The 27394-nt window shown below is 42.8% G+C and overlaps 1 protein-coding gene across 1 annotated transcript; it reads left to right on the top strand.

Annotated features, from left to right (window-relative positions):
• The first annotated feature begins 2855 nt into the window (after positions 1–2855).
• Positions 2856–27025, top strand: CRKL (CRK like proto-oncogene, adaptor protein). Its single transcript, XM_075897957.2, has 3 exons — positions 2856–3371; positions 9420–9885; positions 23803–27025. The coding sequence occupies exons 1-3, from the start codon at positions 3058–3060 to the stop codon at positions 23935–23937; spliced, it is 915 nt and encodes a 304-aa protein (XP_075754072.1). The 5' UTR covers positions 2856–3057; the 3' UTR covers positions 23938–27025.
• The last annotated feature ends 369 nt before the right edge of the window (positions 27026–27394 follow it).

Here is a 27394-nt window from a genome sequence, read left to right as displayed (position 1 = left end):
GTTCCAGATGCATTCTTCACTTCCAGGCCTAACAATTTCTGTTTTCATTCCCCTTTATGCTGTTAAATAGCTGTGATTTTCCATTTTAGAGGTGGTTGTATTTCAGTGTTTGGAGATGCCAATACACACGAAGTTTGGGATCCTTTCATATTAAAGGTGTTATGAGATTCTATATTTAAAATACGGTTTTGGATTTGACCTACGATCTCCATGTTACACAAAACTGGCAATTCTGCATGTATGAATAGTAAGCATTGAATTCCTCTAGGACAGCGGTCTCCAGCCTTTTCGAGCATGAGATCACTTTTTGAATTTAAATGCAACTCAGGGTCTACTTCAAACCCAAACACCCTTACCCCACCAACTTCCCGCCCCTTCTCCAAGGCCTTGCGCCCCTGTCCACTCCGTCCTCCCTCCCTCCCCCATCCTCACTCACTTTTATGAGGCTGGGGGCAGAGGGGAAGGGTGTGAGGGAGGGGGATGCAGAGGCTGATCTTGGGTTAAAGGATATGGAGTGTGGGAGGGGTTCTGACCTTAGCCAGGGGCAGGGAGTTGAGGTGCAGGAGGGGGTTCAGGGCTAGGGCAGGGGTTTGGGATGCAGGGGGACTCAGGATTACCATAGGTGGCTTCTGGGTGGTGGTGCATGGGGCTAAAGCAGGCTCACCCCTACTCTGGCCCTGCACAACTCCCAAAAGCAGCCAGCAAACTCCATCCTTGTTCCCCCTCTGCTCTGTGGAGATGGGGCACAGGGTGGGAGAGGGGTACACTGACATCAGCACCCTCTCCTCTCCTTCCTGTGCCCTGCACAGCAAGCAGCAGGCTCTGGCCAATGAGAACTGAAAGATTTTGCTGGAGGAGGGGGCAGTGCATGAAGTCTCCCTACTCCCTCCCCAGCATCCAGAACAGAGAGTAGCCAGCTGTTTCAAGGGTGAGCTGCGAGTGCCTATGGATTTTGGTGAGGCAGCTACAGGCTGGATGCAGTGGTTTGGTGGGCTGGATCTGGCCAACTGGCAGCCTCTTGCCCACCTCTGTCCTAGATGCTACCCGAAAAGTCCTCTCATTTCTGGAGAGCAGAGGGGAATCAGTCTGTCTTCCTTCTGCAGCTGCTGGATATTGGCCCCCTGGCAGAGCTGAAATTTCTTAGAGGGCTTAACCTTCTGGCATGGTTCCGGCTCCAGGTCCAGCCAAAAATAGCATAGATTTGTGAGAGTTGGCAACATTTGTTTCAACTTCTGTTTATCTGGAGTGGCCCATTTTTGGCCCCTCTCAAGCATTCCCCAGGGTTGGCTTCTGTTGTGGTATCTCAACTCTATCCTGTTGATGTCCTCCTATTCTGCACCAGCATGGTCATCACAGCTGTTTAGATAATGTGAAATGGCCCATCCCATAGAGCTGCATGCACCTACCAACATGCTGGAACTATGGAAGTAGAGAGAAAAGGCTGCCCTTGAAGCGGGAACATACTGGTTAATAACCCCTTGCTGCTATTCAAACCTCAGGCAAAATGTCATGAGTCAGGCTGATTTGCCAGGTCTTTTGTTGGAACGTTGATGCTAGATGTTTTCTGAAACAAAAAAACAGGACTATGTATCACTTTACAGACTAACAAGATGGTTTATTAGTCTTTAAAGTGCTACACAGTCCTGTTTTTTGTTTCAGCAAGACCAGACTAACACGGCTACATCTCTATTACTAGATGTTTTCTGTGACTGGTAAGAGCTGGAGGAAAATAACAGATGCTGTTTTGCATGGTCACATGATTTTTTCGGCCTTGCAATATTCAGGTTGTAAAGCAAATAATGAAAAATGCGTCCGCTTTAAAGAGCTGTCAATCTTGATGTTTGGCAAGGTCTAACTCTGGGCTTTTAAGAAGATGGGGTTGATAAAAATCCTTACCTTCCCGGCACCTACTGCTGAAAAGAGACATAGGAAAAGGAGAATTGGCTATTTTAAGCGCTGCTTGGAGTTCTTTGCCATATGTTTTGCAGATCAGCCGAGATTACCGCAGTAGCTTCTTCTGGCTCTAGAATCTAGTAGGAAAGCTACTTTAACCTCTGAGAAGAGGGCAGCGGGGCGGCCGCACTGTGGTTCTTGCTTCCAGTTGTTCTGAACATTGTGGAGCCCGCGTCTCCAAAAGTGGGAATCCGGAGGCAGGGCCAGGCCGGCGGGAAGCGGGGACAGAGGGTGGGGCAGCAGGCCTGGCTGTGGGGGATGTGCTGGGGGGTCATGGCCATGGAACACGTGTGGGGGACAGTGGGGCCGGGTCTCGTGCTTTGTTACTGTAAGGGGGGGACCTGCATTTTCCACGGGGGGGGCTGGCCCCAGAGCGGGGGGCTGGGGGGGTTTCAAGGGGGGGGGCTGCAGTCTTGCCACTCTGCCCCTGCATTGCCTTGCGGGGGGGGGGGCTCAGAGCGCCAGCAGCAGAAGAAAAGGGGGGGGGGGCAAGACTGCAACCCCCCCACAGTCCCCACGTGACCTCCCCCGCCCCTCACAGAACGGGAGCAGTTCCGCCTTGCAGGGGCGGGGCACGCGCCGGCCCAGTGATGTCACTCAAGAGCGGCGTCCCCGCTGGAAGCGCCTGGAACGCGAGGCGCACGCGAGGCGGAGCGGGAGGGGGAAGGAGAGGGGGAGGGGCGGATAGTGTGGCCGCGCTGTGATTGGTGGAAAGAGCTCACGAGCAGGGCGGGCGCGAGCCGCTGCGGGGTGGAGCCCCGCCCCCAGAGTGCGGCTCAGCCGCAACCGCCTCGCTCCGCCCCCCCTAAGCCGGCCGGGGAAGAGGGGCGGGGCCGCAGCAGGCAGCGGCCGCTCTCCCCCTCCCTCCCTCCCCCGTGGGCGCGGGCCGAGGCGCGCAGCGCGCCTGCGCGGGGCGGGGCGCTCCGGAACCCTCTGGCAGGCTGCGCAGGCCGCCATTTTGGCGCTCGGCTCTGGGGACGGGCGCCCGCCGCATAAAGCGCGAGCCCGGCCGCCCTCGCCTCTTCGCCCCTCAGCGCGCCCGCCGGGCAGGATGCCGCGCCCGCCCCGCCGCTGAGCGAAGCAGGGAGCCGCCCCGCGCCCGCCATGTCCTCGGCCGCCCGCTTCGACGCGGCGGACCGCTCGAGCTGGTACGCGGGGCCGCTGTCGCGGGCGGAGGCGCAGGCGCGGCTGCAGGGCCAGCGCCACGGCACCTTCCTGGTGCGCGACTCGTCCACCTGCCCGGGCGACTACGTGCTGTCGGTGTCGGAGAACTCGCGCGTCTCGCACTACATCGTCAACTCGCTGCCCGCCCGCCGCTTCCGCATCGGCGACCAGGAGTTCGAGCACCTGCCGGCCCTGCTGGACTTCTACAAGATCCACTACCTGGACACCACCACGCTCATCGAGCCCGCGCCCCGGTACGCCCCGCTGCTGCCCGCCTGGGCCGCGCGCTCGCGCTTCATCCTGCACGTGTAAAGCCCCCAGGCCTGCGGGATCCTGCACAAAACAGCTGCTAGCGAAACGTGAAACAGCCCTAAGAAGGGCCCTGGTGGGTCAGACCAAGGGGCCCGCTAGCCCAGGTGCCCCAGAGGGGGTGGACCGAAAACAATGATCCGTGATTGTCTCCTGCCATCCCTCTCCAGCCTCTGACAGACAGGCCAGGGACACCATTTTATCCCCTGGCTAATAGCCTTTTATGGACCTAACCTCCATGAATTATCTAGCTTCTCTTTAAACTCTGCAAAAGCAGTGAGGAGTCCTGTGGCACCTTACAGACTCCTTGCCGCTTTTGCAGATTCAGACTAACATGGCTACCCCTCTGATCTTTAAACTCTGTTACAGTCCTAGTCCTCACAACCTCCTCTGGCAAAGAGGTCCACAGGTTGACTACACGCTGTGTGAAGAACTTTCTTTTATTAGTTTTAAACCTGCTACCCATTAATTTCATTCGGTGTCCTCTAGTTCTTCTATTATGGGAACTAACATATTAGGAGCAACATATTAGGAGCTCAAATGGTATTTAAAATTTAGTTTCAGCTCACTTTATTTAATTGCTGCAGAGGGTAGCAGAGAGTAGCAGAGATATCCTGTACAGACTAAACTTAAAAAACACTAAATAGTCTGGTAGCACTTTAAAGACTAACAAAACATGTAGATAGTACCATGAGCTTTGGGGGTAGGGGACTATACCCATGAAAGCTCATGGTACTATCTACATGTTTTGTTACTCTTTAAAGTGCTACCAGACAATTTGTTTGTTAATTAATTGGGCAGTTTAAAAAAATCATTTGTCACTAATGGGGAGATTTTAAAGAACTTCCTCAGCTAAACTGATCCTTGTTTTAAATTTAGCTCCAGACTTTGCATTTGATGACTAAGGATCAAATAGGCTTGTCAAAAGTTTCTATTGAGTAGAAAAACTTTACCTGTCATGAAAGCTTTTGGATAGAATTATTAAGCGATGGAATAATTTTGCCAGGGACCTGATGGAAGCAGGTCACTTGGAATTTTTAAAACTAAATATTATAGTGTTCAGTACCTATTTATCATGTTTTGACAGGAAGGTTAGCTTCTCATTAATTAAACAGGTGGTTTTACCCATTTGCAAGAACAGTCGGGCAGGACTGTTTGGTAATTGTCAGTCAGTGGAGTGCCGTGGCTCATTTCAGATAAACAAAATGTCTTTGAAGGACTATCTTAATTCTTCTCTACCTGGATGCTTACTAATTTCTAGGAAAGCAAGCCTCTGTTCTCAGTCATGTGTTCTAGGGACTTAATTTAGTTTCTTTATCCATTTGAGGCTTTGGTGCTATCTAACTTGATTCCAAGCAAGCATGTTCATTTGCCATTTGTTTATTGGCCTTGAGCATATAGGGATGGTTTGGTTTAGTTTAGTGAACATAGTCAGTATGCCAGCAAAACTATAAAAATCTATTGGAATTCTGCATAGAGAATACAGAAATGGGCCCTAACTTAATGTAAATGGATGTGCTTGCTAGAAGTAGTATTACAAATGGGATTTATTTAGAGGAGGAAATATGCTGTATTTTTAAATTGTTAACCTAACTAAGCCTTCATGTTAAAAAATTGACCGCTGTAGAAATTCAGTGACATGATAATAGGGTCTCAAAGGTCTCTTTAGAAACAAATCCCACCCCACAGCCTCTTTAAATTGCAGCATTTCTCAGATTGCCTTTTAATATATTAGAATATGGGTGGGACTGAGGTGGTAGTGTGGGTAGCCAGTTGCATGTTCTTGGAAATATGTAATAGTATTAATTTTTCTCTCCAATTGATTTTTTTTCCAGTGGAATGTCTCATTCCAGGATAATAATAAATATGTAGCCGTGAAAGTCTGGTCTAGCTGAAACAAAAAACAGGACTATGTAGCACTTTAAAGACTAAAAAGATGATTTATTAGGTGATGAGCTTTCGTGGGCCAGATCTGAGGAAGGTGGGTCTGGCCCACGAAAGCTCATCACCTAATAAACCATCTTGTTAGTCTGTAAAGTGCTACATAGTCCTGTCTTGTTTCATTTCAGGATGTTTGCCTTTTAAAGATGCTATTCATTCTTTTTTAAACAATGTGGATGGATGAGATCAGTCCTCAGCTTAAAAATATTTAATGTAGAAAAGTGTTTTTCTCTGAGCTACTGATTTATATTCACTTAAGTGAACAATTCTGTATTGTTTATTGGTACTTGTGCTTTTAATCAGTTGCAAGTTTTGACTGTAATTGAAAGTATACCTGGGCTATTGCTCTTAAGTATTGTATCTTTTGTCCTTTCTGACTTCAGTAGAAATTAATTTTAAACAAGTATTATTCCATATGTTTTTCCCCTAAGTAGCTTGTTAAAATCATGGGTAGACTCATGACTTTTCAAAATGTTTTCAATTTCACTTTTGTCTAGTTTACCACTTATCACTTGCATTATGCATGCAGGAGCACGTACAAACACCTGACAGTTTACAACACTTTAGCAGCTGCTCTGCTGCTATACCAATAGTTGGAAACATGGGAGCATTAATGTGGACTAGTGATAAGATTCCTTATTTTTCTGGGTTAGACAATCTGTTTGACCTACATTAGTGCTTCCCACTGTTATAACCACATGTGCTGTTGCATCTGCATTAGACAATGATGGGCAAAAAAGCTAATGGAAAAAAGCACTAGCAGTGACTGCAGTGAAGTTTGATTGTGAAGTGTTCCCAAACAGCAACAGTATAGTAATGAATAGTAAATAAAATTAAAATTATCTAATGGTGAACCTTCATGATCTTATTTTTAATATACTTTGCTTAAAGTATTGGAAAAGAGATGGAAAAGTTGCTGAGTACTAAAAGTATGGGTTCTACACTGATTATTTTTGTTGTGAAGAAATCACTGTTCTAGGCTACTATAGGGCTTATTTTTAAACACATTTTCTTATTTCTGAAGTTCTAAGGGGTGTGAAGCTAGGTCAGCTGAAGCAGCAATTATGCCTTGGTTTGTCCTCTTCTGCAAAACCCCGCCCCCCATAGCGCACAAGAGTTTTGATGCTGCTGCAAGGGGATTGGAAATACTCCACTAATTTTCTTTGTTTTGGATTCTCCTTTCTCCTGAATAACACCTCTGCCTGTCTTTGTTCATAACTTTCCCAGGCAGTAACAGTACAAAACTGATTCTTTACTACATCAGTGTTGATTCAGAATCCTGTATGCATAGCAATAATCTAAACAGACTTCTTAATTTCACTCTGTTGCTAAGAGAAGTTCTAAAGCACCAGGCCAGCAAGATTGGAGGCTGCAGTCATGTGTACTAGAAACGTTCATTTTAAATAAGAACTTAGTTTCTATAGGAACTGATACTAGATCACCACACTTGCCAAGTAAAGCTGCAACCTTGTCATGGAAGAGTGGATTTTTAAAAATGTTGCACAATAGATTATCATATACGCATAAAAAGGAATTTATGCTGAAGTCTTAAATTTCCTTATCTGTAAGGACAACTTCTCAGCAAACTGAGACTGTTTTACAGTAGGGGTGTAAATGACTAGTCTAATAGTGGGCTATCGATAAACAAATGGTTACCAGAAAGTCACACAGTAGTCAACTAGTTGTTTCCCCTCCCTTTGCTGTGTCTATCACAAAGAGGTAGCAAGGTGGAGAAGAGAAAGGGGTGCTTCAAAGTGGCAGTGTGGCATGGAACCTGGGCCAGACCCTGGGCTGCACACAGTGCTGCCACTTTGAAACACAGCATGCAGCCGGGGGCCAGCTGGGAAATCCCCAGGCTGCATGTAGTGTTTTGAAGAGGCAGCGCTGCATGGAGCCCTGAGGTCAGCAGGGGAGTCCCCAGCTGATTCTGGGCTCCATGTGGCACTGCCGCTCTGAAACATCGTCAAGAACTTGGGGCCAGTAGGGGACTGCCCTGCTGGCCCCATACTCCCCACAGCGCTTTCCCCTTTGAAGTGTAGCAACAGCCCTGGGACTGTTGCTACATTTCAAAGGCGGAGGCGCCCTTATCGGCTAATCAAATAGTTGATGCAATTTGTTGATGCAAATCGTCGACTATTTGATTAATTGATTAATTGAGATTTAACATCCCTATTTTACAGTGGATTTTAATTCCATTTAATTCGGCACCTTATCGCTAGGTAATTTAATCACTGTGGATGAGATTCCAGATAACAACTTTATGCTGATGACTGACAAATCTACCTTTCTATGGCAGACCTATTGTCTTCTGTCCGAACTGAAATCCTGTCTTTCTGACACCACCTCCAGAGATGTCTCACTGGCCCAGCTAAACATGGTTAAAACAGAGCGTTCAATTTTTTCCCCAAACTCTTCCTGTTAATCTATTTTCTTGATCACTGTGGATAACACCATCTACCTGTTGCTTAGACCAGGATAGTGTTCAATTCCGACTTCTTTGAAACCTCACATCAAGATTATGTCTATACCTATGCATATTTTTTTCTATGTAACATCTCTAAGATAAAACCTTCCTATCCATTCACACAGCTAAAACTGTCTTCCAAGTTCTTACCATCTTCTATCTTAATTACTGCAACATCGTTTTCTCTGACCCTTGTAAATAGTCTTGCTCTGGTCATGGCTATTAAGAATGCTATTTTTTCTGGTCTGTCACTTTGACTGTCATCCACTTTGTATTCCCTCCACTGACTTTCCCCTTCTCTCTTATGACAGATGGGATCTGCTTGTATTCACATTCAAGATCCTTCAGTCTATCCTCTACCTTATCTGTATCAGTAAAGTTGTGGATGATTACCTCTGTCCCATGATGTGAGCCTGTACTAGCTCTTGTTAAAATTTTCAAATATTTTTATGATTGCTCCCATGCTGCTGTCAAACTTCTGCAAAACTAATTTTCACCTTCCATTCTTTGTTCCTGTAATGCCTATACAAACTTAACACCTATCCATCTGTTTCTTCTTTTATACTTACATTGTAAGACTTTGGAGCAGGATTTTTGTGTGTTCTGCATGTGTACAGTTTCACGGACTTCCAGGTGCTAAGATAATTCAAATAGGGATGTAAATATTGGTGAAAACATCTGATTAAACAACTAAAATTATACTGTTTAACTTGTTAACCATTGGTGGGCTGGGGTCCCACCTGCTAATAATGGTTGTGGGCAGAAGCCCCTCTAGCATGACCAGGACTGTTCTGACCTGGTGCAGCTACCCTCCACTGGGGATTGGACAAGACCTAGTTAATCTTACCCCAGGGGTGGGGCCCCGGGGACCAGATGTGGCCCTCGGCTTGCCTGCATCAGGCCCCTGAGTCTCCGGGATCCCCCCCACTCCCAACATTGAGGAGCCCACACTGGCACTCCAGCCCCCTGCTGCCTCACGGCAGGGCGGGAACTCTCAAAATCTACTATTCTGATGTGCGAGGGGAATCTCTCCCTCCTTCTCAGGGGCCACATCAGTGAGAATGTTTTGGGGTTCTTTTGCTTCACTTCTGTGTGTGGCCTCTGGCTGATCTTTCTTCTGTGGGTCAGCAACTCTCAACCCCAGAAAGTTTCCACATGCCTGGCTTATTTGGTTACCATTCTGATGAGCCTAATGTGTACTGGGTAACTGGTTAAACTTTTACATTTTAAATTCAAATAATAAAAGTACCTTGCTGTATTGAATCAGTAGAATAAATTATGCATCGTTCACCCATTTTTCTCCAGCCTCCAGTGAACAAAGCTAATTTTTTAAATGAGCTGTTAAGAGACTACGCAGCGTAGTTTATAGCTCACTTTTTCATTATTAGAGACATCAAGTAAGCACTAGTTGCATTAAATACTTGAGTGCTATCAAACTGGCAATCTTGTGCCTGCTGAATTTCTTATTAACATTAAGGAGTTATACTAACTATTTCTGTTGTAAGAAATGAGAGTAAATGTTGGTACCAGTATACAGAATAAGGTAAATATTTATTGAAAGTGCTTTCTTTTTTTAAAAAATACTCAGGTATCCAAGTCCACCAATGGGCTCTGGATCAGCCGCTACCATACCCACTGCAGAAGACAATTTGGAATACGTTCGGACTCTCTATGACTTTCTTGGGAATGATGCTGAAGATCTGCCATTTAAAAAGGGTGAGATACTGGTAATTTTAGAGAAGCCTGAAGAACAGTGGTGGAGTGCCAGAAACAAGGATGGTCGAATTGGGATGATCCCTGTTCCTTATGTAGAGAAGATGGTCAGATCGTCTCCTCATGGGAAGCATGGTAACAGGAATTCCAACAGCTATGGTATTCCAGAACCTGCACATGCTTATGCTCAACCTCAGACCACAAGTCCCCTTCCCTCTGTATCCAGTACACCTGGAGCAGTGATCAGTCCTCTGCCATCAACACAGAATGGACCGGTCTATGCCAAAGCTATTCAAAAAAGAGTTCCATGTGCTTATGACAAGACTGCCTTGGCATTAGAGGTAAGATTTTTCTCAAGTTCTAAATTTCTAACATTTTTCAATAGTTAATTTTTTTTAATAAAATAAGTATAACTTGATTGAAATGGTGGCAACCTGATTATGTAATTTATTTGAGCCATTCATGTAGGTGGTTATCTTGAATAAATTGTTCTTTGCTTGACTCTCTGACTCAAGTGACAGTCTTTCTTCATGCCAAACAGCTCGACAAAAATAATTGCTTCATGCATACCACTTCCCCTTGTAAAGTGAGTAGAGCACATATAAAGATATATTTAATTCAGACAGTTACCTTTTTATCTTTTCCACAATATGAATTGTTTCCTATATTGTTTGTAAGAATAATGGGTGTACATATCTGGTTGCTGTAAACACGTAGTTCCATCACCTCTTAGCAGCAATGAAATAATCTGATTGGCTTGGCTTATTTCTTGCATTTGAACCCAGCTGATCCTGGGTTCTGTGGCAGCAGCTCCTTTGAAATGCTGTCTTGGGTTTCAAAGCAGCAGTGTTGCACAGCTGTGTTCTGCTGCCTCTATCAGTCAAATAGTCTTTTACATCCCTAAACCACATTAGTGGTCCTTGTTGGGAGAACTACTTATAGCTTCCTCCAGAGATAATTAATACTGTTGTTAGTCATGTGTGGGTGCTAAGCATATCAGGCATACAGTCTTATCGCCTGCTCATATCTTTGTATATATTTGTTCATTGCTATTGGGCTTCAATTTCTATAGGCCTATATGGTGTTTCTGTAATTCTTGGTATGGCCTTTGGTCATATTCTAACAGTCAGAACAGTTGAATTAGTTTGCTTCTGGGTTATGTGAAACTTAGATCTTGTTTGCATTGCGATTTTCCTTGTTTATAGGCATTGGTGTAGCTGCATCAGTGCAAGCCCCTACTATAGCAGTTTTGCCTATTTGTGCTCATGAAACATCAGTTTCAAGTGCCATTATTTAAGTTACACTAGTTAAAATCATGGTTTTTAGAAGCCTACCCTGTCTCATGGCAAAACTGCTTGTAGTGATAACTTGTACATACATACTTTAAATTGCTATTCGATAACTCTGATTACTTGAGATTTTCACCAGTGCTCCTGTGGAATTAATTGTCTGGGACCAATATATGGAATTGGATGATTGGCTGCCTTTCTTTTCTTTTCATTCTTTTGTTGCTTCTGCCTCTTCAGATTTTGTTGCAAAGGGGACCTCTTTCTGTACAATCATTAGCTTTCAGTAAGAATTGATATTGAGGGTCACATTGGTGTAATCACTGACGTGAAGTTAGGGGGACTGTTCCACTTCTGTTAAGTCACAGTGGTTGCAGCTCTTCCATACATCTACATACAGAATCTCAGTAGGCCATTTCTTCCACTGTGTTGTGATATATTTTTATCAAGGAATTATTTAATGAACTTCATTCTGCTTGAACCCCGCCTGAAGCACTGACCAAATATGTAAGGCCTTGAAGAGGCAGAGCTTTAATAAACTAATTATCTAAGGTAATAGCAGGGGAGGGCAATATATTTTGATGGGGGTATTTCAGGAATTTTTGCACTTCTCTGTGATGTTAATGAAGGAAGTTTGGGGGTATAAAGAAATTGAGGTGAGGAATGGGATTTGGGAGGAGGTATGGGTGTACAAGGTCGTTCTAGTCTGGAGGAAGGGTGCAGGATTTGGGGGAGAGTTGTTACCTGGGGGAAGGTTATAGGAGGGAGGTGCAGGGCCTCGGGGGGATAGAGGGTACAGATGCAGAAGCAGGGGTGTAGGGGGTTTGGTTTACATGGTTTATGGGAGCAGATGGAGCCTGAGGTGGGGGGAGGCGTTTACCTGAGTGTCTCCTTGCCAGCAGCCCAGTTGGTTCCTCAGCCAGGGTCCCTGCCTTCCATTTCCCTGAACTAGCTATAGGATACATGTGTGGCTCTGAATTCTGAGAGTCTGAGGGGTACTTTGTATGCTGTCTGTCTTGTAAACAGGTAGTTCCCATTGGCTAGAAACCGGCCAGTGGAAGCTGCAAGAGTTTTCTGGAGGCAGAGGCAGCATGCAAAGCTCCCCCTCAAGGTTTGCAGTGATCAGAGTTGCTCTGAGCAGGGGATATGGGCAGGACAGGCAGGTAGAGGCTACAGTGGCTTGGTAAGCTGTATCTGGCCCGTTGACTATATTTTGCCTGCCCTTGGGTAATAGTTCAATGCAAGAGTGGTCAGTAGATTACTTGCAGGCCAGATCCACCATGCTGGATGCTTTTAACCCGACCATTAAATCTTTTTATTTTTTTTATTTTTCTCTGAAGTGTGGATCTTGTCTATACCTTGCCCAAGAAATTTGGACTAGCAAAAAACCAGACTACCCTTGTTTTTAATGGCTCTGATAAAATGGAATCCTCTTTTTAGTAAATCAGTATGTTTATAATTGGTAGGGAAAAACAGATAATACAGGCCTGCTAAAGATGAAGTATAGGCAGCTATCTGTAGTTTAGTGTTACAGTTAGTGGGAATGCTTAGGAGAAGAAAGGTTAGCTGGCATGCTGTTTCTTAAATCAAAGTGTTTGCAGCTGTAATACTGGCAGTACAGTTACCGTATATTCCGGCGTACAAGACGACCTCTGAAGTTAAAAAACATCCCCCAAAAATCGGGGGGTCGTCTTGTACGCTGGATGCCCCGCCGCCGGAGCCCCTCCGCGGCTTTGAAAGCCTCGGGGGAAGCCGGCGGCGGGGCATCCCAGGCGCGCATGGGCTGCCCCCCCTCCGGAGCCCCTCCGCGACGGAGGGGCTCCGGCGGGGGGGGGGCAGCCCATGCGCGCCTGCGATGCCCTGCCGCCGGCTTCCCCCGAGGCTTTCAAAGCCGTGGAGGGGCTCCGGCGGGGGGGCAGCCCATGCGCGCCTGGGATGCCCCCCCGCCGGCTTCCCCCGAGGCTTTCAAAGCCATGGAGGGGCTCCGGCGGGGGGGGAAGCCCAGGCGCTCCTGGCGGCTTTGCTCCCGGTGCCTCTGGTCTGCTGGGGACCATCTCCAGCAGACCAGGGACACCGGGAGCAAAGGAGGCGGAGGGGCGCTGGGGTATAAGATGAAACCCTATCTTTTAATTAAAAAGATAGGGGGTCGTCTTATACGCCCAGTCGCCCTATACGCCGGAAAATACGGTATACTCTACACAATGCTTGGCACTATACTGCCTTTCATTAGCCAGTGATTGTTTCTCTTTAAGCAAACTTTTTAAGACTAAGATTACATAATATAAGAAAACTGAATGTCTTATACACTGGCATTAACTTTAATATGGTTGGTGTACAGACGATATTTGTGAGGATTAGAGTACTATCTAGAGTAAACAAACCTGTTACATACTAGTCTATTGACTATTTTTAAAAAGAGAAAGGAATGGGTGGGGGGCAACTTAAGGTGGTCTGCTTTGTAGAGAGATGCTGCTTATTTTATAGTGAAGCTGTGACATGCTTTCCATTGCTTCATGCTGAGTTCTATTAAATAACGAGGTAGAAGGGAGGGAGAAGTAATTAAGTTTATTGAAAATGACAACTTTGTCATGAAAATAAATGGCTTGGAATATAAATTTTCTTTTCCATTAAGATTCCTTGACATAACCTGACACATTACATTGATTGAGATTGGGGTTAGGGATGTAAGCGACTAGTCAACTATCTGATAAGCTTATGCTTATCAGATAGTCGAGTAGTGACTTGATTAGTCGCTCCCCCCCCTCTTCTTGCTGTCACAGGCGGCTCTTAATACCTTTAAAAGACAGCTTGCAGGACTCTTGCTACATTTCAAAGGGAGAGGTGGCACTCCAGATGAGTAGGGACTATTTGAGTCCTCATTGCTTTTCTGCTTTTTAAATGTAGTAAGAGCTGCAAATGGCTCTTACAACATTTAAAAGGCAGAGGTGCAGCAGGATATGAGCGCCCCACCCAACCCCTTCTCTACTAATTGAGTAGACAGTGGAAATTCCATCGACTACTCGATTAGTTAATCAAAATTTAATATTCTTAGTTGGGGTGCCTAGAATAGCATTGAAGAATGTTACTCTGTGCCCAAGTGGTTCTCTTAGTGTGAAAGTATTGTCGCGGTAGACCTTGAGTCATCGTATTGCTGATGTAGCATTTTTATAATTATAGACCTTGCAAGACTAGAACTACTTCAAATATGAATAATCAGTGCTACACTGTTGTAGTGCTGCGGCGCTCTAGTCCTGGATCAGGACCTCATTGTGCTAGATGCTGTGTAGATGTAGAAAAAAAATTATTCCAGTCTCAAGAGCTTACAATTAAAGTAGTTCTTTGCTAATGTGCTCAAACTTGGCCAAGGTCTGCAGAAAGCATCGTCTTGCCACACTGAGAAGATGTAACAATTTAGGAGAAACTATATTAGCTTTTTGTAAAAAAAATAAAATCTTAATATATATACTACTGTTAAGGATATTGCCATAAACAGAACTGTTAGTTGTCAGTGAAATACGAATTATTGGTCAGTTAATGATATTCATTGGAAATATCAGATGAAATCTCACTAACTCATATTACCACTGTATGTGGCATCTTCCCATGGATACACAGGAATTCTGTGAAAGAACTGGGGATAGAACCCAAACTTTATTATTCTCAATTATATGCTTTACCCATAAGATTATTTCCCTCTCACTTCTCTCTGTGCACACTTTCAGAAGCTTTGGAGGTAGGGGATATCCTTTACTTGGTAGGAGTAAAATTCAGCAACTAAATTCTTGGGCTTCTCCTTTGACCTTTTTCTCTTGGGAAAATTGGGAGGGAATCCCACAGAATTGCCACTCCTGTGGTGCTTTTGACAGTTGAACTGAGTTTTAACTCTACAAGAGCAGTGCTCGAAAGTGGTAGTAGCATTACAATATGAAGTGGAGCCAACCTTAAGTTTCCCAATTTTTGGGACTTCATGGCTTTTTAATTATGTTAAATATATATGAGCTTATAAGTAGGGCTTGGAAAATGTCACCACCTAGTCTAAGGATAAAACTCTCTGACTGGGCCACAATACACCATTCTTCTAGCTAGTGATCCTTCCTGCCCAGTCTCCTGTGAATTTATACCTCCATTGCTTGGTCTCTCATAGCTGAGTTCTCCAACACCAAGTTAATGGTGCCAAATACCTTTGGGTCAGTTAGTGCTATGTAACCCTTTAAATAAAATATGTCCTATCCACTAGAGGTGATGTTTCCATGTCCTGAATCAGATTGAGGTCAGCACACCCCAGAAATGGAACTGCTGCTAAGGAATAAGAAATCCCTTACTTCTTACGTCAGAAAAGTGCTCTTGAATTTGCGCTGGCCTTCTTGCAACCCAGGCAGAAAGCTTTTTTTGTGTACAGGGGTGAGGACCTGCTAACCTCACAGAGTCTGTTGGTGGTTGGGGGTACCTCAATACAGTGCCTTATCTGAGTTGCAGCCACAACTGGGGTACCATGTTTCTAACACAAGCGTACCACCCAATAGGCTCTTCTAAAGCAGCAGTAACTCCACTGTACCAGTAGCATCAGCCAGAGCTCTTTGCAGTGGCAATGTCTTTTAAGTCTGTAGATACACATCACTGCATTGGTTAACACAGTTTATATTAGGAAGGTTATCTTGCAGTCAGAAGAGCTAGTTCCCTGTCAGACATCTTTATAAAAGAAAACTTACATTTTGCAGAATTTAATGGCATTAGCCTAGGAAAAACTCCTGTTCACTGTACAGGGCCACTTTTCAAGTCTGCTTATAAAGTGCTTTACTGTATTTTCCAGCTGGCATTGCCTTGGATTGGAAATGTATAGCTGTGAAAGTTTTGAGTGTCACTGAAGTATTTATTTCACCAGAATAGATATCTATTGACCTTAATTATATAACTGACTTCTAGACTTTCTCTTGGGCTTCTTACAATTAGGTTACAGAGAAAACAATTAATAGTGAAGGGAAAATTTGAGGCACAAGTAGGACAAAATGTGCCGATAATTAGATTCCCCTGACAATGATGTACAAAACTGCAAGTGCCAAAAATTAGGCTACTTTTCTCATTAAAGTTTCAACATTCATATAGCAATGATGAATTTTCTTTGTGGAAAAATAGTGTAAAGTAAAGGGTATTTAAAATGTGTCGTTTTTGTAGCATCCAATCTACAACAGCTGTTTAATACTTGAAGATGTGCGCACGCAAGTTCCAAGTGTATCTTTTGAGACAGGACAAGTCCCATACACCTCTGTTAATCAAAGGAATTCTGGCACTTCTCTTTTTTTTTTTTTTTTTTTTTTTTTAAATTCGGTCTCCATAGTAGATTAAGTGTACCAAGTCCTTATTTCAGCATTTTTGTCGAAGACACTGTTGGCTTATTATTGAGTTTTTTCAGTATGAGATTTTTATTCTAGCTGTATTGGGAGTCTTCATTCCTGCTCCCTTCCCATCTCTCCCCATTTGGTGTAGGTGTGCTGAAGAAGTTGGTTGAAATTCTGTGCTGTGCCTCATAAGAGATGTACAACAGCACTTGTAGCCTAGAAGATGAGAAATATAAGGGTTCTTTAAGCCACCTTTATACCTACCACTTCTAGACAGCCTGTCCCCAACTGTCTGTATGCCACAGTAATGCTACAATCCATGTGCTGGGGTTGCAAAGAGATCCTTGCGGGGTAGCCTTATAGTTGTCTTCCTCAGTCCCCTGCACTGGGGAAATCTGGTTTCTGCAGGATACAGGTTTTTTAGGCCTCCTGGGTCAATTTGGTAATCTTACTTGGTATAAAGAGGCTTAAATGGATGAGTGTCTTGCTCCCTGGTCAAAATGGCTAGATTCTTTGGCCTGGGCATCTTATTTCTCTGCCATCCTCTGCCTTCCCTTAGCTTTGGAATCCAATGGAAGAAATGAAATGATTTGCATAATTCCCCTGCTGTTGACTCTTTAATCTCCCAATGTCACCCTTTGCCTCCCTCCTGCTCCCTCTAGTAACCTACATTTCTACCAGCTTCTTTCCTTGTAGCTGGACTTGGCTGATTGTACCTGCTTTTTGCTGCAGCAGTTTAGCTCCACCCATTATTTTTCTGGTTCAGTTGGCCCATAAATATTCTTCAGTCCCACATTGTGACTCAGCTTGGTTCTGAATGAGCAGCCAAGTCTTCGTGGTCCATTAGGTATTATTCACTACTAGTGATTCTGCCAAGAAACATACCAGTTCTGAGGCAGACACCTGTCTGTCAGCATTGGAATGAAATTGCCAACATCAAATAGGTTCCAAACAGCTATTTGATTATTTTTGACAGCTACTGACCTAGTCAGCTACCAGCAAGCTGTTGTTTTACAGTCAAGATTTGTATCTTTTCCACTCCAAGGTCAGTCCTTTCCCTAAATACGCATCACTTGTACCTTCATGAAATTGTTAATGCATCTTTACAATTCACTTGGATGTAATCTTATTTGTCTAATAATAAAATGACTTGTACCAAGCTTCCTTGTTTATGATGCATGAATCGGTTCCCAAAGAGAGACACAGGTTTGGAAGAGTCTAGAATATATGAGTAACACTTTGACCAGCATGTTTCAAGAGCTGTATTCCCTGAGGCTTTTATTTCATGCTACAACTGGAACATAATCTAAAATACATTCTGATTTTATAATAGGGTGGGACTGAAAGGCTGCAACTTTAAAGAATTACTCATTTCAAGAATCTAATATATTTTACTCTTTAAGATATTAACATGCTTTTCAAATAAAGTTAGCCTCAGAATAGCTCTGAGATAACTAAGCATTGCCCTTTTTTTTTTTTTTTTTTTTTACAAATTAAGATAATGAAGTCTTGAAGTTGACTTGCCCAGGTAATAAAAAGTTTGTGGCAGAGCTAAGAAAAGTACCATCTAGGGTTTCCTTGCTGTCTCGTAGTGAAGTTTGTATTCTACACCTTACTTATTTCCCTCAAATGCCTCTACTCCACCAGGCTTTAAATACGACAATCCGTAGTGGTGGCTTAAAATACTTTTTGATCATATGTTTTGTTCTCTTCTGTGTGGTGTTCAAAAGAGCATGGGAATATCTTAACACCTCTAACTTGCCATTGTTGACTTTACTTTTCTGCAAACATTTTGTTTTAAAGCATTTGCAGTATGCTGACTAATTAGATATAGGAAGTAGTCGATTCATACATTCTCAAACAAAATATAAAACTCCTTAAGCTGAAATATACCTCACACTTCCTTGACATCCTTTTAATAAAATCTTCAAAATGAAAGCAGTTTCCTTGAGTAGATAGTGTGAGGCTGTTCTGAGCTTTCAAATAACTTCACTGATTAACTGTAATTCAGAAAAGTGTTGGATTCTGGCACATTGTTTCTACATCCATCCTTCTAAACCGAGTGCTCTTTGTGCTGCAAGTATTCAAAAGCAGGAAACTTTCATACCTCTTAGGAAAATTGTGGCCATTAAACTCTTTTAAAAAGTTATACCTTGGAGTAAATCAATGTTAAATTAATGCTGGTGTAGAGCATGTGTTTGGAAAATATAAGGTAAACTAGCAGTGTCATATTTTACACACTAAGTACTCCACTACTAAGTAGCCATTTATTGTCAGTTGGCAGAAATAACATTTTAAATTTGATTTAGTATGTCAGACAAAGCAGCAAAGGTTGTTGGTGTTGTGGTTTCCTTCATTGTGCACAGAAAAATTTTCTGGGAGATTGGGAAGACTTGTTGTCAGCGCTCAAATTTGGTTGACCTCTTCCCTCCTCCCACTCTCCCCCATGAGGCATTTTACTAATTCATGAATAAGATTGAAATCAAATTGGTTGGCGTTTAACTTGTGCGGGCAAATGCAATACCCCTGAAGCTTTAGAGATGTACAATGTAACTTGGGTCCCCAATCAGTGTGTTAGAACACCACCCTGACATGTTATTTAAATCTAGTAGCATAATATTAGGCCTTTATTTTTCGATAGTGAGCACCTTCCTAAATATGTTTTAGGCCAGTATTTAAGTAGGAACCTCTTGGTGCTGAGCTTGTCAGTTTTGAGTAATCTTTTTTGGGGTAAGTCATTCTGAAATAGCTTTGTTTGCTAGTGTTGTGTGTTCAGTGTGTGTATATTTGTCACATTCAAAATTCACTTGTTAGTATCCTCTGCTTGGGGCTAAAACCCAAACCAACGTCAGCTAATTCAGGTGCATATACCTTTTCTTTCAGAATTTCTACTGCTGCCTGTTCAATTCTAGGAGTAATTTTAAAGTGGGGCTGTTGATAGTAAAGCATGTGTGGTTTAAATTGTATCGTGAACTCTTCATAGTTTGACAGCACTTTGGCTGATCAACTATCAGTCCCAGTTAAAATACCTTGGGAAGTAGTGCTTAGCAAAAAATCTTCAATTCAATTGAATTCTTCAATTTTCTTCCCAGCTGGTAGTGAGTGATTTGACCTTCAATGTGGTAGTATTTATTTCTGTCTGCGAGCACTTGTGAGGATGAGGTGAATCTCTCTTCTGTGGAGAGTGGGAGAATATGGAGTCCCTAAATTATCAGTTTAGCCTGATTATGGTTTTGCTGTCTAATGTTCTAAATGTTTGGATTACAATAAATTCATCTGATTAAATCAGAAACACAAGCTGGAAATGAAGTACTACAACACTGAAGTTGCTTTCAGCTTACTTGTAGAAAATTGAACAGAGCTGAGCTAAATAGTGCTTTATTAGTCTTCAACCAGTTGCTGAATGTTTCCAGAAAATTGCCCAGTGACACAAAACTGTTTAAACAAAGTATTGTACGTACAAAATACTGTTTGTTCAAATGATAGTTGTGGTAAACTGGGAGAAAGAAGTGGGGTTAAATGAGCCCTTTACTTTTGAAAAGTTAGCTAATTTGAACATATTGAAATAAACTACATTCTTCAGTTTCTATGGTGATAGAAATGTAGCCGTGTTAGTCTGGTGTAGCTGAAACAAAATACAGGACTATGTAGCACTTTAAAGACTAACAAGATGGTTTATTAGGTGATGAGCTTTCCTCAGATCAAATAGTGGAAGAAAATAGTCACAACCATATATACCAAAGGATATACCATGCTGCAGCCGGAAATCAAGCCATGTTTATAATAGCTGAGGACACGGCTGCTGAAGATAACTTAAATATAAATGTTGTTAAAGGAGCATTGCTTAAAGGGAGAGTGGTGGCCACATAAAGCATTTCTAATCACCAATTCAAATATACCTCGTCGTCTTGTTCAAATGGTCTTAAATAGTCCATTTAAACAAACTTAGGGCCAATTACAGTGTAATTAGTGATATTCTGCCAATACACTGGAATGTATAGTTTAAAGAAGAGGTGGGGAACCTTTTTAGGCTTAGGGACCACTGACCCCAAATCGGTTCAGGGCCACACACAGTGAGAACCCTCACTGATTGATTGGCCCCTGACAGAGAAAGAGAGACACTGCCCACATTCCCCTCACACCAGAGCATAGGGTCCCAGACTAGTAGATTTTGTGTGTTTCAGCCCCACAGGAAAGCGGCAGAGGGATGGGGAGTGCCAGCATGGCTCCCCAATGCTGCGGGGGGGGAATGGGCTCTGGCTCTCAGGCCTAAGTTTTCTCAGCCCTGACTTAAAATATTACAGATACCACATTTACTAAGTACACATTTAAAAATACAAAACACCAAGAAGAAGCTATATACCAGGTAACCATCCCTTTGACCGCTAGTTGTTGTTACTACTTGGGATCTTTCTCCCCATAGAATAGCAGTGTGATATTTTGTTCCACACTAGAACTAGTCACAATGTCTAAATTTTTATTTACATTTTTGTTTAAAAAAATCCAAAACAGGTTAAATAACTTAAACCATTAAGTTACAAAATTTGAAATGTTTCACTTTTTCAAGGAGCTCTACTCTGCACCTTGCTCAGTCTGACTGCCTCTAATCCCTAATTAATATTTGCTCTTGTGTTTGCCTCTGCTTGTTGCTTCTCCAGGTTTCAGCAGAACTAAAGTAACTGGATTCTTGTCCATTTTATATCTGCTAACATTGTGTTGAAGAGCAAAATGGACCTTTTGTAGTTATAATTATCACCAGAAGCTAACACGGGATGTGTCCATAAAATTAGGAAGACCCCGTCAGCTAACATTTTGAGAATGTTCAATGGCCATAATGACTCTTTTTTTTTTAAATGAAAGCTTTCATTCTGATTGTTTGTATTGGTCCCCATGCTCACTCAAGTAGGTGGAAAATTCTTCATAGATGAGCAGATACATATCCAGAATCAGGGCTTGGAGACATCTCGAGACTGCATTCCGTATAGCAACACAAGGAAAAGTCAGCACAATGTGTAACTACTGAAATGTATGAGTTGCTAAAATGTTAAATGAAAATTGTTAAAGTAAACATCTGCTGCATTTTCCCACATTGATGCAACTAGAAGACTATTATGAACAGTACAGGCAGTCCCCGACTTACGCGGATCCGACTTACAAACGGGCTTTTTTCGCCCGGAGCTCGCAGGCGGTGGGACCGCCCAGAGCGCAACGGTCCCGCCACCGCATCCTCTGGGGCGAGAAAAGCTGCTCCGGGTCTCCCTGGTGTGCTGCGGGGGACTCCCCAGCACAGCAGGGAGACCCGAGCAAAGCCGCACAGGCGACGGGACCCTCTGCCCGTGTGGCTTTGCTCCTTTGCCCCGGAGCAAAGCCGCACGGGCAGCGGGGTCCCGCCGCCTGTGCAGCTTTGCTCCTGTCTCCCTGCTGTGCTGGGGGGGACTCCCCCCCAGCACAGCAGGGAGAGAGGAACAAAGCCGCAGAGGCGGTGGTACCTCTGCGCCTCCGCGGCTTTGCTCGGGTCTCCCTGGTCTGCTGGGGGGGGAGGGGGGCGCAGCTAGTGCGTCGCGTCGCCCACCCCCCAGCAGACCAGGCTTTTGTTGCGGGATGCCTGGGGTAGAGCAGCTGGGGTGCTGCCGGGTTGGTCCTGTGGGCACCTACCCGGCAGTGCCCCAGCTGTTCTGTCCCAGGAGTCCAGATTCAGCCGCTGTTGAAACTGATCAGCGGCTGATTCCAGGAAGCCGGGAGCAGAGCAACTCTGCCTCGGGCTTCCTGTAGTCAGCCGCTGGTCAGTTTCAGCAGCGGCTGAATCTGGAGCCAGTTCCGACTTACATACAAATTCAACTTAAGAACAAACCTATAGTCCCTATCTTGTATGTAACCCGGGGACTGCCTGTACAGGAAAATAAGGGGCACTAAAGTTTGAGAGCTACTAGAAAGGGAGAGATCTGTGTTTAACTGTTAAAATTTTTAAATGCTAAGAATATTTCAGGAAAAGTTAACCAACTTACCTTGATGCTAGTTGGAGATAAGAGTTTCTGGGTATTTCTTCATGCACCACTTTTTCTAACTAATACATGGTAGAATCTATTGAAAAATTAGAAGGGTATCCTGCCATCAGTTTGTTTACCATTATGTTCCTTAGGTCTTGTTGAACTTCATTTCTGTTATGAAGTGGGAAGGAATTGTCTTGACATTGCTCCTGCTCTAAATTCCTAAATAGAAGTAGAAACAGTGAATAAAACTAGAATCTTAATACTAGCTCTTATTAATAATAATAAGGGGTGTTAGCAATTAATTGAATAGTCTTCTAGCTGCATTATATTGGTTACATGACTATTTGATAGGCCTGAGGGGCAGGGGCAGCAGCCAGTGTGTTCCCAGGGAACCCCCTGCAGCTCCATGCTGCTGCCTCTGTATCAGAGGCAGGCAGGAGCCAGTCTGCAAGGGGCGCTGGTTTAAAAAGCAGCTCCCTGTGCAGACTGACTCCCACTTTGCTGCTTGTAATAGAGGCAGCAGCCTTCCCCTGCATGCCGCCCCCCCACATTGCTGCCTTGCAACAGCACAGCAAGGGGGGAAGGGGGTGGACATGCAGCTTCCCCCTTGCACCAGCTCTTGCCTGTCCTCCTTATAGCCCAAGGCAGGGTGCATGTAGTCAATAAGATTAACCAATAAACCCAGGCTTATCAGTTAATCAGGTATTCGACTACACTGACATCCCTAATAAGCAGGCCTTGTCGAACCTTGGTGAGCCCCGCTCACCAGCTGTGCTGGCCGTCGCCCAAAACTGGCTGTTCCGGGTTGCAATCTACTCACCATGGGCGAGTAGATTACATTATTTGTCGAGCCTTGCTAATAAGGCTTTTTTCTCTTTAATAGGAAATGTAACATTGATTTAGAGAACGGTAGCTTATTCTGATGTAAATTCAAAGAAAGTGTTCTCTCATAATCAGGGCTCGACAAACTATAGAATCTACTCGCCCATGGTGAGTAGATTTCAGCTGCATGCCGTGTTTACTGGCGGCATGCGCAATGGGCTCTTGCACATGCACAGTGTGGGGCTGGCAAGCGGCTTTTGCCGCCGTTTATTAAGCCCTGCTCATAACCATATGTTTTTGTAACATTTCATATTCATGTATAATACATTACCCCATTCAGTCTTGCAGCTAAATGAATCATTTTTATTTAATTTTTTTTTGAAAATCTATGCATGGGGCAAATTCAGTGAATTATACAGGAATATGCCCCTCTCTCCTTAGTGGGAGAGTGCAGGTTTTTACTTTAGTTATGCAATAGTATATTTAGTTTACACATGTGCAGTGAAACTTCTTTAAAACTAACATTAATATTAATGAAATGTGTTGTCCATTTTTCAGAGGAACGCAGTATTCTCACTATTACAGGTTTCAGCCTTAACCTGGTCTGTGAAGTTAAAACAAGGCTGAATTTCAGAATTCTGGTGGTGGGGGGAGGGAATATTCAGTTTATGATCAAATGTATTTTAATTGCTTTAGGGGATGCAGTAGTACAAAGCTGTTTTTCTCTCTGTTTTTTAAAGTTGTATTCTTTCTTCTCATTTCAGTTGTATATCTTTATGCTGGCAACTCCTGTACTGTGGTAACACTTTTTTATTACTATGCAGGTTGGAGACATCGTGAAGGTTACAAGAATGAATATAAATGGTCAGTGGGAAGGCGAAGTCAATGGCAGAAAAGGGCTCTTCCCTTTCACGCATGTCAAAATAATTGACCCTCAAAACCCAGATGAAAACGAGTGATTCCTGTTGCCCAGCTTACACTGCTGCTTCATTTTTCTGGCTACAATAAGCATTTTGAGGTGGGAATGATGACTGTCAATGGCACACTGTCCATTTTTTCTAGCTTGCTGCAGTTTGGTGGTTCTTTTCATACACATTGGGAATGCACGCAACTGAAGTCATGTGCTGACCATACTATAGTTGCATCATCCAGACTGTAGTATCACTTTTAAAACTATTTTGGCCCTTAAGATGGAGAAGACTGAAGCCGCACAGGCAGAAAGTAGATAGGAGCAAGAAAACCTTTCCTCTGAGGCTTACAAGGACAGTATGTTCTGGATTAATCATTAGGAGGAGATTTCTAACTCTCAAATCAAATACAAAACTTCTGCTTTGTTGTACAAAGAGCAACAAAATACCCCTGCAGTTTTGGAGCTAAGGGAGGGAAGAGCTAGATTTGGAGAAATCCTAAAATAGTATAGTGAAGTCTTTTTATAGATAATAAATTGGACACTTTGAGCAGCTGTTTTAACAAGGCTGTTCTGTGATACAACTCTAAGCTTGCTGTTGACCTAGAAATAAAGTTTGTGTGACGAAAGCAAATACCGATTGAAAACCGCATTGAAATGGAAAAATTTATGGCAACTTTAGTTCACATTGTAAACAATAGCCTATTTTGTCATATACATGAAACCATTTCTATAGATGAGTGCAGAGATGAAAAGTTGCTGGATGATTTGCAAGCACTAGAACTACAGAAAACGAGCTTTAAAAGGGAAACACTTAAGCCTGGTCTACTCACAGACTTTTGTACTGGTTTAGTTCTTAAGGAGGGGATATAGGGTTTTTAAAATAGCGATACTAGTACACCCCAATTGGGGGAGGGGGAAGGGATACAGAGAAAGGTGCCTTTATACTGGCATTACTTACTCCTTTGTATAAATTATATCAGTATAATAGCATCCACACCTGTGAGTCATACCACTTTAAAAGTTTAAATATAGTTAAACAGAACAAATTGTGTGATGAGTCCACCTTTGTGACCTCTTTTGCTTGCCTCTCAAGGTGAATTGAAACATCTTTAAAATAAATAGAATACACGTGTACAAATTTTTAATATTCCTGAGGACTTCATTTGTATCTTCCCTACAGAAGCTGACAGCTCTAAATAGCAGGATGTACTTTTACCCTTTTAAGGTTGTCTTCAAGCATAGAAAAAGATGCAGAAATCCAAGCTTTCATTTCAGCATTTAGAGGAATTTACTTGAAACATTAAACAAAAGTGTTTTTTCATCCTATGTTGGAACATGTATTCTTTTAAGGATGTTGGACTGTCAAGCCCGGAGCACATGTTGCTCTGAACTGTATATTGAAGTGCCTTGAGGTTCTTGCAGAGAAGGCACTGAAGAATGCAAAAAAGTTCAGCCATTGTTCACTTTTAGAAAAGCATCTCAGTTAACCTATTAAATATTATGTAGTGCTGATCAAATGGCTTAAACTCTACTTAAACTATTTTACTGCCAAACTTACTGTGAAATAGAATAACATTGACTAAAAGTGTGTGGTGCTGGAGGTATGGCTGGCTGTGGGCAGTAATTGTCTTTTCAATGGCAACAGTTCTGCAGCTTTAGAAAGTAGGTGTCCCTGTTAATGTTTGTGTTCTGACCCTACCTTAAATTATTATGAAGCTCATACTACTGAAAGTTATCTTGTTCTTTAACTGCACTAAACTCAGTCTACCATAAGGATCTCTTATTTTGGCCCTAATCTAGTTCTCATCAGTGTAGGGTTTTTCATTTTCTTTTAAAAAATCTATAAATATATGCCTTGGAAAATTCATGTTCATTTTTATTAAAAATAAGCATTTCCTTTAAAGCTGTCCTTCGCTGGCTATACTGTGTACCTGGAACACTATAAGCAGTGTTCTGAGTTAAACTAAAAAGCAAACCATCTGTCAGCAAAAATCTCAGCCAGGGTCAGCATAAGAAAGCACATCATTAAATGGTGGTTTCTAATGCAGAGAAGAATATCTAGTAAGTATGAACCTAGTTTGGGACCACTTAAATGGCTCCCTCTGTATAGCAGTAAATGCCTCCTGAAGTTGATTGTAAACTTGCATCAAAATGTCAATTTTATTAAGAGATAAGTATTTTCATATAGACACTGCATTTGATCAGTTTGTGTTTCTCCTTCAAAGATTGGTTTCTTGAGATCACTTGCTGCTTGTAGTGCCGTCTGTTGCTTTATAGAACCTCTTCAGAAATTCCTGGATGATAGATAACTGTCAGTGTTGCTATCCCTTGTGACTATAAAATATAGGCATCACGTTAAAATGAGGCATAATGTTTTATCAAGTGATGATTTCAACCTATGCACCATTAAGTCGATCATGTTTCACATTTAATTTTTAGGTAGATGTGTGGGTTCAAATTAGCATTTGTTTCAGTTGTTAAAACAATTAATCATGAGAGGTTTACTGCTTGACTTCTCCTGTTATGTACATGTATATACATTGAAGCCTCCGACCAGTATGAAAAGTTAAAATGAAAACTCTTCTAATCTGTGTCCGCATCACTGGATAAGCACTAGCTCAATTCAAGATTGTTTACAAATCAGGCAGGAATAAATAAAGGGAATATATTCTGTTTGGGTTGGGGCTCTGAACATATTTTTGTAAAGGGAAAAAATGCATTCTTTGTGCCATTTCATGTGCCTATAATCTAATTTTTTATATTAACATCCTGGAAATGAATGGGCTTTTTGTCTGCAGCAAAGTTTTGAATCATCTCTATCTGCAACTGAAAAAGTGAGAACTGCCTAAAAAGATGGCCTTTTGGGACCAGTTAGGAGTGTTCTTGTATCATTGTCATTTTCTGTTTACTTGTATTTTAAAAGAAAATGTGTTCTGGGGAAAAACATTTTTTGCAGCAGAAGAGGTGGCCTTCTATTTGAGACAGTCTTCACTGTGTAAACATTAAACAGTATGTAATTTAAAGACCATGAACTTCAGGCAATAAGTAAGCTTTTAAAGTTTATTTCGGGGATCATAGCTTGTTTTATTTTTGTGCTATAAAATTAACAGTATTAAATGAATTATATTCTTAGACTACATGGAGTGTCTCTTTTTAAGACTAGTGCCTTTTATTTTCTTACTCCACTTATTTCATAATATGGTCCCAACATCAAGCCAGTGTTGTTAGTGCCCTGTTTGTACAGTCTCTAAATAAAAAAGCCTTGTAACATTATTTGTGGTCTTTACAGCTTTCTCCAATATCATTAACAGATATCTGCCATCACTCTAGGCTGTGTAAGTTACACCAATGATCTTGGGAAATCTTCAGCAAAGGAAGGGTCAGAGATATATGTATAACTATTGCCCTTGCCAGAGGTGTGAAACTGATGATTTGCTTTCCTCCAGCCTTTCACTCCCAATAATGCAATACTTCTAGGTGAAGAAGGTTGCTCTGATCATAGGATA

This window comes from Pelodiscus sinensis, chromosome Z (assembly GCF_052426305.1).
Source record: "Pelodiscus sinensis isolate ZL-2025 chromosome Z, ASM5242630v1, whole genome shotgun sequence".
In the NCBI taxonomy this organism is placed as follows: Eukaryota; Metazoa; Chordata; order Testudines; family Trionychidae; genus Pelodiscus; species Pelodiscus sinensis.
This window is presented reverse-complemented; position numbering and strand designations above follow the sequence as displayed.

What these genes read in the sequence shown, in the direction of transcription:
- CRKL (XM_075897957.2), top strand. Translation starts at nt 3,058, where the DNA reads ATGTCCTCGGCCGCCCGCTTCGACGCGGCGGACCGCTCGAGCTGGTAC. An exon ending in CTCATCGAGCCCGCGCCCCG is followed by an intron (nt 3,372 to 9,419) that starts GTACGCCCCGCT and finishes AAAAATACTCAG; the next exon opens with GTATCCAAGTCCACCAATGG. An exon ending in AGACTGCCTTGGCATTAGAG is followed by an intron (nt 9,886 to 23,802) that starts GTAAGATTTTTC and finishes ATTACTATGCAG; the next exon opens with GTTGGAGACATCGTGAAGGT.